The sequence below is a fragment of the Neovison vison genome, chromosome 2 (assembly GCF_020171115.1).
Source record: "Neovison vison isolate M4711 chromosome 2, ASM_NN_V1, whole genome shotgun sequence".
Classification (NCBI taxonomy): Eukaryota; Metazoa; Chordata; class Mammalia; order Carnivora; family Mustelidae; genus Neogale; species Neogale vison.
This window is the reverse complement of record NC_058092.1, coordinates 189,537,783-189,551,508: the sequence shown is the minus strand read 5'-3', so window position 1 is coordinate 189,551,508 and position 13,726 is coordinate 189,537,783. Positions and strand designations below refer to the sequence as shown.

General features: G+C 43.9%; 1 protein-coding gene across 2 annotated transcripts in view; it reads right to left on the bottom strand.

Annotated features, from left to right (window-relative positions):
* The window catches only part of LRMDA (leucine rich melanocyte differentiation associated), a 1,057,234-nt gene that overhangs the window by 459,397 nt on the left and 584,111 nt on the right, over nt 1-13,726 (bottom strand). For both annotated transcript variants that reach the window (XM_044239885.1, XM_044239884.1), the window contains one exon: nt 2,455-2,572. In XM_044239885.1, coding sequence (XP_044095820.1) covers nt 2,455-2,572 — 118 coding nt within the window. The remainder of the gene's footprint in view (nt 1-2,454; nt 2,573-13,726) is intronic.

Genomic DNA, 13,726 nt, shown 5'->3' with positions numbered 1-13,726 from the left:
TCAGGACCTAGATATAGCCCTTCACCGGAAGCCCGGGCCCCTGGGTTCTGATCCCAGCTCTGCGTCCGCCGGACCAGACCGTGGGGGCCTCGGGAAACAACATCCTCACCTGGATCCCTCCCCCCATCAAACGACGGCACAGACCAGGTGATTTCCAAAGTCCTTTCCAGTTAGGAAATCATGGGACTCTCCGGAAAGATAATCGCTGAAGATCCGCATGCTTTGGTCAGAGTATTTTCATCTCTCCTCAAATGAATTAATGGGTATTTTTAAGCTTAACATCATTAGTAAAGACGTGGGCGTCAATCACACAAATATAAGCTAATTCTACAATTGATTAGAAACTGATTTGGAGCTTTGAAAAGCATTTCTGCTGATGCTGCTTATGAGTCCAGAGCCGGCTACGGTTGGGTTTTAAGGAGGCGTTCCCACGTGCTTTCAAAGGCTGGGGGGGATTTCAGTCCCCGCTACCATTTTGACCCCAAGAGAGCAATTTAGCTTTAACCTGTTGTTGTTTTTTCTTTTGTTGTTGTTGTTGTTGTTGTTGTGTTGTGTTGTTTTCCTTTAGGCCTTCTTAGGAGGTTTTTATTTGGAACAGAGAAATGCACTGGGAAAATGTGTGGCTCACTCGGAAAAGAGCCAAGTTGGAGGAAGTGGCTTCTGTGGTCAGACACACGGGTCAAGCTCCAGGCCCGGCTCTTACCAGCCGGGGCTGCCCAGTTAACACCTCTAGGCCTCAGCTACCCCACCTGCAGAGTCAGCCAGTGCCCCTTCCTCCTACAATTTAGGGTTGGGTGAGGACTCACAGATCTGAATACAGAGAGCCTTAGGGCAGCGATGAGCACACATGGTGGGTATGGGAGCCCCCTCAGAGTTCCTGGGGCAACGCAGCTCTTCCTCCGTCAGGAACAGGGAGAGCAAGAGAAATACTGATCTGTCCTGTAAAGTGTATGCGTACATGCAGGTGGAAAATGTTGAACAGGCAGGAACCCAAGATATTATAAACAGCTCATTTGTTGTCCTTTGTTTGGTGATGTCGGCTGCCTCTGGAATCTTTTAACAAAAAAAAAAAAAAAAAAAAAAGGAGGCCAAGAAATAAATTATTTCATTTGGACAAAATTACCAAAGCTGGAATAACTAAAGGCAGTCATAAGCAATACATCAAATCCGGGCCTCGATAAGGAAAACTGTTAACACTTTAATAGCTATGAAACGAATCACTCAATTAATTTCCCACATGCTGAAACAGGTAACAATACATTTATCTGCCAGTATTATACCCTCCGTATCATATATTTCCACAACTGTTAGCAATTTTATTCAGCATAACGGGAAATAAGTTGCACCTCATGGATTCAGGAAAAGAAAGTGGCCTGAGGTCTGCCGCCAGCTGAGCGACTTGATGGAAGAGGTCTCGTTTTTTTCTGCTTTGGTTCTATTTGTTTTTTTGCTTTTTTGGTTTTTTTTTCTCTTTCCCTCTTAATCATCTCCAATGCATGTACAAGGTACTCTAAGTCAATAAGTGAGGACAAACTAGACCTCCAGGATTTCTGGGCCAGTGTTTGCAACACACAAGCTAGGGTCCCACAGGAAGTGACAGGGTAGCACCACAGGGCCCTAGGGCAGGGATGGACCTTGAAAGGGATCATCAAGGGTCATCTGGTTTATTCCTTGGCCTTGGGCTTCATGGAAGGACCCCAACTCCTCCCAAAGAGATCATTTTTCACATCCTTAAAAATCCCCTGGAATCTGAATCCAAGACTCAAAGCCACATCTCCCCCACCTCATCAATGCTGTCATTAACCTGACACCATGTTCACTTCCATGGCGTCAATGCAGACTCAGCCAATAAAGAAAAGGTCAGTAAGACTATTCCCATGAGCTCTGGAGGGCTCTTGTAGGGAGAATATGTTAGCCCCAGGTCACATTGTCAGAAAAAAATGGCCTTTCCCACTAATAATATCTCTGAGACCTACTGAGCCCTCATACCTGTGAACAGAAGAAAATCACTCTCTGCTGCATCCACTATGGCCCCAAGAAAGGTGAGTTCCCTCTGGGTCATTAGAGGAATCCTACACACCTGAGGAAAAGTAAATGCCCCAAGCTTCCTTCTTTCTCAGCAACAGACCTGCAGAGGCCCCACCTTGTAAACAAAACATTTTCAAGGAGGAGACCAGAAATCTGCTCCCAGAACACAACCACTGGTCTGTGTACGATGCTGCTTTATGGGTGAAAGAGCCACCTGGGTGAAATCAGTTACAAATAAGGTCCTCTTAGATGCGTCCCAGGAAGATCCAATTTATTCCCAGTCCTACTTCTTGCTAGGCCAACAGTGTATGCATGGATAAGACCCTGGTTGGACATCTCTGCTGCGTTCCAAACACAGAAGAACATCCTCTGTGCTCAATGAATAACCAGTGAGGCAAGACATAGACCAGAAAGTAAGCAGCTTACCTTGGGCTTCACCACCTTCATGAATGACCCTCTGAGCAAAGCTTCCTCTCGTTCTTGTCTGGTTACTTTCCGGGCATCCAGAAACTTCAGATTGGGCAACTTGTGCAGAACAAAGCATCTGAAAGAAGACAGTCAGAGACAACTCAGGAGAATAGGTGGTGGCCTCAAAGACCCATGCAATTTGTCTCATGCTCAGGGATCTACATCATTAGGTCTTCAGAAGTTTAGATCTTGGTGCTGCTTTTCTTTTCTTTCACAAAGAATGAATAATCAATCTTTGCAGAAATCCAGGTAATTATATTTTACACACACAACTAATTCTTAACAATGTGCATTAATGATTGCTCTTAATTCAAATGTAGACATACACACACACCATGAGCCAGAAAGATCCTGTCAAGTATTTATCCCCGCCCTTCCATTCTAGAAATGGACCCAGCTTCAATGTTACACAGAAAGTTCTCAGGGAAACTAACCTAAAGCCTAATTTGTCACTGCCATTCCTGTGGGTCATCTGTGTAATTCTCATCTCTGAGATAAAAGCAGATCTTTGGGATGCCTGGCTGGCTCAGTCAGTAGAGCATGTGACTCCTGATTTGGGGATTGTAAGTTCAGGCCCCACAATGGGTGTAGAGATTACTTGAAAATGAGATCCTTAAAACAAAACAAAACAAAACAAATCTTCAATTTGAAACTAAGACAAGAGACATTGACTGGCCATCCAGGATAATAAACTAGAGGTTGTAATAACGTAATGACTTTGGGATAGAAGTAAGAAGCACACATACTGAAAAATGCTTCCTTGAGGAATTGAACAGGGGTCCTGAGGATTTTCTCATCATCCCTGAGTTACTTCCACACTGGCACTATGAAGATTATTTTTACCAAGGTGAAACAAGAAGAATCAGTTTAGAGGGCATACGGATTTAATAGTCCAACAAATACTAATATATATAGATTCCTCCAGAAAGAGTCTTTGGTGTCAATCATGGCCTCCAAGGATAAGCTAATGGCTACTTATGTGATGAACTATCCTCAAGCAGGTATATTTAGAATTAATGAGAAGATCCATATGTCTGTGGGATCGGTGGATAAACATATAAATAAATACATAAAAGGTATAGACACCTGCCTATACTTCTTCGTCAGGGACAGTTATCAACCCAGATGCTTTCCATCGAGCCCACATACTTGATCACTATTGTTTAGACCCTTTCCTACTTAGGCAGAAGCAGTAGGTATCCAACATCAAGACCAACAGATTATCTCCATAGGAATCTGTCATATCCCTCCTGTATTCAGCCTCTTCACTATTCACCCATCTTTCAAATCTCAACCCACATGAACATTTCTTCTGCATCTCCAGACCACATTGTTTTCTTCCTTCTCTGTACTCCCAGGATACGCTGTGAGCACCATACCACCTAACACCTGGTTGTTCTTTAATCATCTTATTCGTGTTCAGTTGATGTCCTCATGTATAAGCTTCTTAAAGGCAGGGATTTTTTTTTCTCACTGTCGCATTATCTCAAAAACTAACATTACAATGGACTCAATAAAATACTGGTTTATTTCAGTTATATGAGTATTTCTTGAGCACCTACCATGTTCCAGGTCCTAGGTTTACAGAGGTAATTATAACATGATTTCTGCTCTTAAAGGGATTTTCGGTATAATGGGGAATGGAGAAATTAGAAATCCATACAGCTAAGTGCTGAGATTGAGATGATGCACAAAGAAATTCTGGGAAGCACAGAGAAAGGGACCTAACATTACTCACTACATGACTGAAAACTAGTGGCTGGAGGAGAAAGGGGAGAAACAAGAAATCTCAAGTGATCTTCAAAGAACCAAACCCCAAAGCAATCCTAAGGACTGAGCTTTTACTCAGTGCAAATATAACCTGGAATAAATAACATGCCCCCCTCCTCACTGGAGCCTTGGGTTCCCAAGGTCAGCTCCCACTTTCATGAGATGAACGCATATCACCAGGTGGCTCCATACACTTGCCCAAAGATTTGGCTGATTACTGAAATGCCAGAGAAAACAGCATAGAGGTTTCTAGTCAAAATACTCCTTAAAGTGAAAATGCTCTGAGTTCTTTTGAGGTGTACTTTCCTTCCCCAGAAGTGGCCACTCCATCATCTGAGGTCCTGGAAATGTGACTATCCACTTCTGGCTTCCTCCCTGGTCTCCATCTATCATCTTCTTTCCAACTTCTCCCTGAGCCTCTCCCTTCCCATCCCAAATGCCCTCTCACCTGATCCAAAATCAGAAAGTTTCCACAAAGCCTCAAATGAACTTTTGTCCTCCAGTAGAACTCCCACTGGCCTCAGTCAGTGTCAGAGAAAACTTCCATCTTCTGCGTATAGCAGGAAAGTCTTGATGACAACAGATTCTTTCAAATAAAGACACGTACAGATGGAAACAATATGTCAGGAGTGACGCTCAGAGGAGTAAAGACACCCACTAAGTGTAGGGTGGGAAAAGATGAATATTCAGGTGAAGAAAACATCAGTATTAGAAAATCAGCCAATGTTTAATGATGGAATGAAAGATGTCTTCACGGGGCTGGCAGGAACCATGATGACAACAGACAGCACGTTGTCATTTTGCCCCACTTTGGATCACAGCCCTGAAATCAAAGGAGAGAGAGAGAGGTGCTGGCTTTTAAGCTAGTTAAAAATTTTAGATGACAAAGAGCTGCTGTTTTCAGAACACTCATCTTATACAATCGAAGAAACAGCCCATGAAATAGGCTGCCAGTCATCCCTGAAACTAGGGCTGACTTGACTCCCAGCCTGACGGCCAGCCAGGGGTGTCTACGTGGTGGGTGCCTGGAGTGGTTTGAGGGACACTAGGAAGGCTTGCCCCCAGATAATTTGGCCTGAGACAGCTCTGGGTCTAAAGTTCCTCCCTTAGAGACGGCTTCATACATTCACTCCTACAACCAATAATTAGTGAGCGACAACCACCTGTCACAACCTGTGCCAGGTGCAGAGAAGAAGGTGAGACATGAAACAAAAAAGGTCCCTGCTCTCAAGGAGCTTGTATCCCAGCACAGCCATTCTCAAACTTAAGAGGGCACCAGCATCCCCCCGGATGGCTTGTTGAAACACAGATCACAGGACCCCTACCCCCAGGGTTTCTGGTCCCCTACGTCCAGAGTAGGTCCAGGAGAGTTTGTTTCCAGTAAGTTCTCAGGGTGGATGATGCCAGCGATCCTGCTGCAAAACGCTGTCCAAGTGAAAATAACATCATGACGAATAATAGCTTTGGAATCACGAGATTGGTGATGTGGTGAAGACTCTCCCTCCCAGTTCTGCTCACAGTCTGCCCTACCCCAGCATCTGTGGTTCAAAGCATCCCAAAGGCGGCTGCAGCCCCCAGATCTCCCTGCCCCTGGGTAGTTTGGAACTAGCTCCAAACATTACTGCCAAGTGATAAGTCAGTGGGCTTTCTGCCCGCCTGTCCCACCCCGGTCTTGGGAGATCTATTTCCCTTTGTTCTAGGTCATGTTAGGGTGTCAAAAGCTGCAGCTTCAATCCCGAGTATAATACCAGTTTGCCATAAAAATACAACCGAGGATTCCCGAAGCCACAGAATGAAGGCTTTTACAATATCAATTCGACCCTTGTAAATTTAATCCAGGGTTATTTGTTGCACCAAAATCTCTTTACTGTGATGTATTACTTAGTTACTGGGGTTATCACAGCCGTATCCTAAAGTTGCATAGTACATAAAACATTTCAGTTAACAATGCGGGAAGGTTAACTCCCCCAGATAACCTGCAATCACAAGGGCTAGTCCGGATGACATGCCTCTGTCAGCTTCCACGAGCTATTGATGGTTCAATCAGTTTGTTTTGAAGGTAAAGTACAACAAAAGGGCAGTAAACTTATTCAGACTGTCAACAGGGGCTATCGGGAATGGGGCTTGCAGGTAAGTAATTCTGGGTGTTTTAAGGCTATTATCAAACAGCAATGGTTGAAGGAAGAGACAGCTACTAATAACACAGAAGGCAGCCATCATAAACCACTTTATGGCAGAAACCCCCGTCTATAAATCCTGTGACACCCGGAGACAGCTTCAGATTTATAAAACTGCTTGTTAAGCCAGGGCACTGCTTAATGAAAAGAGATCGGTCTAAGTTCTGAGTCTCATGTCCCTAGCTCCAGAGGGCAACTCCAATTTTCCTGACCTTCCCAAGGTGGCTGGGCGAAAGCCCTGGGGCTGGGGGGCGGGAAGTCAGGGGCATTCTCGGCTGTGATGTGGAAGGTGAATTTATCGAGAAGAAATCAGGGATTCTGGGAAGGTGCGTAAAGACCCATTTGTTTCTGTCTGAAAGCCCATTCTCAAAAAGTGAGACCCACGCACAGACCTTTTCAGGTTCTCTCTCTTTTCATAGTCACTGCTGCGTTTTCTTCTAGGACTCCTCTAAAGAGACACCTAAAACTGGCAGGGGGAGGAAAGGAAGAGCAGAAAGCCTTCTTTGTTTGTTTGCTTTTTGCTCCCAAATCAATTTTCTCTGTCCGAATCCCAGAGCTCTGGCATTTTTCATCTAGACTTCAAAGAAAGAGGAGGATGCTCTTTGCTCCTGCTCAAACTGCTACCCCAGGGGTGGCTGGCTGCTCCCCAGTAACATCACGCGATCACAGAAACCCTAAGACCACTCTCCGTTGTCTGCTCCTGTGGTTGGCTACCATGTTTCCTTCTCTGAGGAGACTCCAACTCAAAGAAATACCAGGTTTCTAGATCTTTATTTTATTTTATTTTTTTTAAAGATTTTATTTATTTATTTGACAGAGAGAAATCACAAGTAGACGGAGAGGCAGGCAGAGAGAGAGAGGGGGAAGCAGGCTCCCTGCTGAGCAGAGAACCCGATGCGGGACTTGATCCCAGGACCCTGAGATCATGACCTGAGCCGAAGGCAGCGGCCTAACCCACTGAGCCACCCAGGCGCCCCCAGGTTTCTAGATCTTAAGGGAATCAGAATGCAAGGTCACCTAGAGTTTCTTCCTACCTCTTTCCATTTCTGGCAATAAAGAATGCCCATCCTTCCCATGATCACTTGCTACCTTACTGCTCCCATTCATGGGGGTGGTGGGGAGACATGGTGCGAGCTACTGATGCTCTACAGAGGCCCCCAAAGTCAGCAGTGGGTGACCCAGGACTGTTCTCGGTCTTTCACAAAGCCTAACAGAATAGAGTGAGCAAGCCAACAAAACAGCAAGCTTCTCTGCTTTTGCCTAGATGACATCAACCCCTTTTGGTAACACTGGTTACCTCATGCTAATCAAAAGCATTCGTCAATGGACTAAATGTGTCTGACTAACTTTAAAAAGTGAGCGATGGCTTACATGTCGCTTGTTGAAGAAACCAAAGCATATTAAAGAGACGAAAGGGGCAGAAAATCAAACAGAGGAGAGGTCTTCATAACAAAAAGTTTTTTGGGGGGACTAATGGTGCAGAGGAAAGGGTCCAGACTGGGGGCTTATTTTGCTGTGTGATCTTGGTTCGGTCTCTGCTGCCTTCCTGAGCTTCGGTTTCCCATCTGCTCGATGAACAGAATGGGCTCAGTGGTGCCTAAGCCTCTCTTAAGCTTCTGCCTGCTTGAATTCTGTGTGCCTCCAAGTTAATTTCCAATAAACACATCCATAGCCTCCTTTCTTATTACTCCAATTTCCTTATATAACCACCCCCTCACACCTCCAGGTAAAGGAGGGCTGTGAGAAAAAGTCAATAAAGACCAAAGAGTAATGAACAAACACTGTGAGTGGAATCACTCCAGATGCTCAGAGAGATGACAATGATCTCACTCTAATGAGCCGAGGTGAGTTCACCTACAGCATTAATGAACGCCTGACAACTGGCAAAGGCCAGCTGATTTTCCTCACAGTCCACCGGCAGCATGTTTGAAGTCTCCGTGCAAACAATACACCCACAGGACAGAGCAAGGCCCTCTACAGAGGGTAACCAGCAATTACTCTGTGGGCTTCTGTCACTTTGATCTCTGGGTCGTGACCTTTGCTTTCTTGTGATCTTCAAAGCCCAGATTGTAGATTAGCTGGAGAATGCTAGCTGGGTTATGTAAGCCACAAGTTTTACAGCTCCTATTTGGCTGGGAAATGGTGGCAGCCCGGACGGCCAACAGACTGCGGAGGGTCCCTCCCTCCTTCCCCTTGGCTGAGTGCTGCAGACACTGGGCAGGCCTCAGGCTGCTCTCTGTGAGGGAACAAAGAAAGGGTGTCACGTTTTCAATAATTTAAAGTTGTAAGAAATACAGAGGGGCCTACAGAGGAGGCGGGAGGAAGGAGCCGCCACGGAGCGACTGGAGTGGCAGGAGGGAATGAATGGCAAAGGATTCTGTGACAAAAGTACGGCTGAGAGGCCGTGAGACCAAACTCCTTATTGGACAAGCCAGGTCTGGCTAGCTCTTGGCGCAGTTGACTTGCATTCTGTTGTCTTTCCTCCAGGAAGGAGAGGGAAGACAAGAAACAGACCACTCTGGGCACCCAGGTCTCCCACAGTTGACTCATTGTTTGGCAAGTGTTGAAGACCTCAGGAGGCCTCAAGTGGTTTCCTCGTAGGACCGTGGCCTTCCAAGTTCCCTCCAGCCCTGCCACACCACTCTCTTCCCCACCAAAGCTTGAAAGCCGCTTGTTATCCCATTCACCGTTATTCAACATTCATCCCCAAATAGTAGCACAAGTGTGTACACACAGCAAAGCACGGGCAGGCTTAAGCTCCTATAATAACACAGCAATGGACATTTCTCAGCCATGAACCATGATGAATGGCAAAGGAAAAATCCAGGCCCGGTTCACTCCTGCCCCAGCAGGACCACGGCACTGCTCAACAACTCGGTAGTATGCTCATGCTTACATACAGATTTAATGAGCCCATTTTACTACGGGGATATGGGCCAAGAAAATCCAACTGTGTGCACAGGGGGTAAGGAAGGAAGGAAGAGGGGCGCCTTGGGGGGATGGGAGGAAGGCATCAGCAGAAAGTGAAGCATCTGTGAAGCCATTTCCAATAACTTCATAAATCCTGTCACTTCCCACCTCTGCTCCAGTGTTGGCCACACCGTGACCTAAAAGTGGGCTGACCTCTCTGAAATCAACACCTCCCCTAGAAATGAAACAGACGCACTTGTTTTGATGTATGGCTGGGTGACATATTATAAATATTACATCACATAACCACAGAGGATGCCAATCAATAAGAAATTTTTTCAGACAGCACTAAATGAGCCATGGGTTCTTGCTTCTGAATACACTCCTTTAAGGCTCCTACTATTGCTTAAATGATTAATAGAAGACATATTGTCAGAAAATGTACTTAAAGTGAAAAACAGTAAACTGTAGAAATATCATTCATTTTTTAAGCAATTTTCTAGTGAAAATGTCACATAAATTTACATAGAGGCCCTACTATTAGGCTCTGGGTAACAGCTAGGAGGAAGGCAGACCTCATGCTTTGTGGATGGAGTGCCAGGAAAATATTTTACCAAAAGGAAAAAAAAAAAAAGGAAGGTGGCCACATTGCTTTGTAGAAACCCAAACACTAGAACCCTGGCTTCAAAAGCCTTATTGTAAAACGCTAAGATTTCTTAGGGGTAAATGAAGCACAAACTCCAAGATGAACAAAGCAGAACTGCTTACAGACCGGAGAACAGAACTACATCATATATACACTCATCTCATCCAGATGTAAGTGTGAGAGTGCTTGTCAACCAGAAATAAAAAATTTTAAAAAATAATAATAAGATGAATAAAAAATTTAGAATTGCTAGAGAACAGGCCTACCATTCCACTCAACCCTCACATGCCGTGCAGAGAATGTGGATGGATGGGCACACATTTAATGTTCCTTCCAGTCTTCTTAGTTCCTATTTGTCTCAGAGTGTAAGCATCTTCCCATCGTTGCGAGTGACTTGTGGGTTTTCTAGGGTTATTTTGGCTAGATGTGATTTTATTTCAGCTATGTGTGGCCCTCAGAATCCAGCTCCTCATGGCCACTTTGCCATATGTGCCTGAACAAACAACACACCTTGTTTGTGTGTCCTCGACACACAAACACAGGCCCATCCCTCAACTCCCACAGTTGTGGCATTGGGAGGGCAGGGTTAGTGGGCACCAGCGCCAGCCCATGAGACAAATCACTCCTCTAGAACCAAGCCCTCCCTGAAGGACCAGGACCCAATGACCAGGACTTGGATTGGGTCTGAAGGATAGTTCCTTGCTTGTTAACTGTGTGTGGACATCAAATGGATCTGATTCCAAACAGGAAGCGGGCATCTGAGATGCCCGGGGCCCATACGTCTCTCTGTAAGCACTCAGCTTCTCAGAAGAAAATAATTTCCAAATGCTCCAAGGGGATATTTACGTGGCCCCTGTTGCATGGCCAGGGTTACTCTAGATATTGATGTGCCTTCAAAGAGCAAGAAGACGCAGCCTTCCCTACTAGAAGCTGTCCTCTGGATGTGGACATATATGAAGTAGGGAGAGAAATCTATAAGCAGAGTATACAAAATGGCACGAGAGAGTAAAGGAAGAATTGTAACAGCTTAGAAGTGGAGTATTTCAGAATGCTAGAGCCAACAGGAATTTTCAACACTACTTAATCCAATAGTCAGGTGAGCGTCCAAATACCTATTGACTTTTTTGTTGCATTTGCCACTAAGTTAATCAAAATGTCTTGGTGAAGGGTCACTGATCTAGACTAGCCTCCCCATTTTAAAGCTGGACCCCACCTCATATCTTCTAATCTGACCCTTTTATGGGTCTTATTATTTTTATACTTCTGTGAACAGTTAAAATAACAACCACCAAAAAAAAAAAAACAGTATTAGCTTTTTTTCCTTCTGCAACCTCATAAATCTTCTATTTTGAGACTAAATGGAATATGACGCAGTTGAAGATTTTCATCACTTCACGTCTCTCATTCTAGGAAAAAAAGACAACAAAAAATGTGCCTACAGTTTGTCTTACCTACAGCTCCATGAATGAATGAATGAACATCTGTGTCAATGCAAACACACATACACAAAGACACATATACATGGATGTGCAGAGGCATATACATACATATAAAAAATTTATTGGGCTATTTTAAAGACCTAAACACATGGGGCACCTGGGTGGTTCAGTCAGTTAAGCATCCAACTCTTGATTTCAGCTCAGGTCGTGATCTCAGGGTCATAGGATTGAGCCTCGCATCAGTCTCCCTACTCAGCGAGGAGTCTGCTTGAGATTCTCTCTGTCCCTCTCTTTCTCTGCCCCTCTCCCTGCTTCTGTGTGCTCTCTCTCTAGTAAAATAAATAAATAACTTATTTTAAGAAAAAAAAGAATTAAACACAGATCTCTAAAGAAAAAATGCAGAAAAAAAAAATGAAAATTTCCTAAATTGTGCTTGGTTTACTAAAAATATTGACTGAAAGACCTTTCTTGGACTCGTTTGACAGTTCCAAGACATGTCTTATAAATTGCTAGAAGAAGATAAAATATGTTTTAAGAGACCCCTTCATACCTGAAATCAGGCTGTTAAACGTTTCAGAGTTGATAAGAATGTTAAAAAAGCAAATTAAGTTCTAAGTGATTAAGCAACTTACAGGGTTGATTTAGAAATGTGTAACTCTTCACCTGCTGGATATTAATCATAGCTCCCCTAACAGAATTGACATTCAAATCTACAGGATCACATCCACATGAAAATCTTCATACTGGAGAAAGACTTACTACATTTTTTTAAAAGTAGGGTTGGGGTGCCTGGGTGGCTCAGTGGGTTCAGTCTCTGTCTTCAGCTCCCGTCATGATCTCAGGGTCCTGGGATCAAGTTCCACATTGGGCTCTCTGCTCAGCAGGGAGCCTGCTTCCTCCCCTCTCTCTGCCTGCCCCTCTGCCTACTTGTGATCTCTCTCTGTCAAATAAATAAAATCTTTTAAAAATATATAAATAAATAAATATAGGGTTAGAGTTTAATTCTAAGATGGTTCAAAAATAGTCTCAGACCCCTACAACATTAATCTAGAAATCCAGAAAACGAGGTTAAAGGTACACAATGTTTCCCAATAAGGAAATACAACAGGATTCCTGATGTACCTTTATGTATCTATGTGTACGTATATTGAAAATACTGAATATTTAATAGCCTTCAATATTTCTTACAGCTTTACTTTTATACAACATGAACTCCCCTGATTTCATTCCTTCGTGCATCACCACTAATTTTTATAGGAGTCCGAAGAGAAATCATTATCTTCTTTCCCCAATCCTTCCAAATTTATTGTCCAGTGGCCTTATCTGTCTTACATTTTCATTCCTCTTTCCTTTCCTCTTCCCACATTGATTCAGGTAGGATGTTAATGAGAGCTTATATCATAAGAAGAGAGAGTCTACACACATGAAAAGATCATCTAAAAACATTTGTAAAACATCAAGAATAAGGGTACACAGAATTCAAAATAAAGAAAGAAAATATAAAATGAGTTTAGTAAAATAGGTAAGATGAAGGAACCTCCCTAAGAGAGGTGGATCAGGTTATTTCAAAGCAGATGGTTTAGTAGCGAGAGGGGGAAGAAAAGCATTTCTCCTTAGAGTCCATCAAAGCACATGGTTGGTGGACTGTAGGGCAGAGCATTGTGGAACAAAGTTATGGGCCTTCAGGGACGTCCTCTTGGGATTCTACATAAGCTCCCTAACTTTAGTGGGAACCGCTTTCTCTGTAAAATGTGACCCTGAGGCTGACCACAGGAAAATCTTACAACATAGAGTAGGGGTAAACAAAATACAAGCCATAGGTCAAATCTGGCCTGCTCCCTGTTTTTGTAAGTGAAGTTTTATTGAACCATAGCTGGGGCACCTGGGTGGCTCTGTTGGTTAAGTGACTGCCTTCAGCTCAGGTCATGATCTTAGGGTCCTGGGATCAAGCCCCACATTGGGCTCTCTCCATAACAGGGAGCCTGCTTCTCCCTCTGCCTGCCCTGCTGCCTGCTTGTTCTCTATCTCACTCTCTGTCAAATAAATAAATAAAATCTTTTAAAAAAAATAGCTATGTTTATTCATTTACAAATTGTTTATGGCTACTTCTGCACTCTAAGAACACAGCTGAATAGTTGTGACACAGACCATATGGCCTTCAAAGCCTAAAAATATTTATTACCTAGCTGTTTAAAAAAAAAAAATTGTCAACCCCCGACCTAGACCACCTAGCAGCTTTTCATGTTTCTTGGCTCCTGTGACCTTGATGAAGGGAAAAGATGATTTCA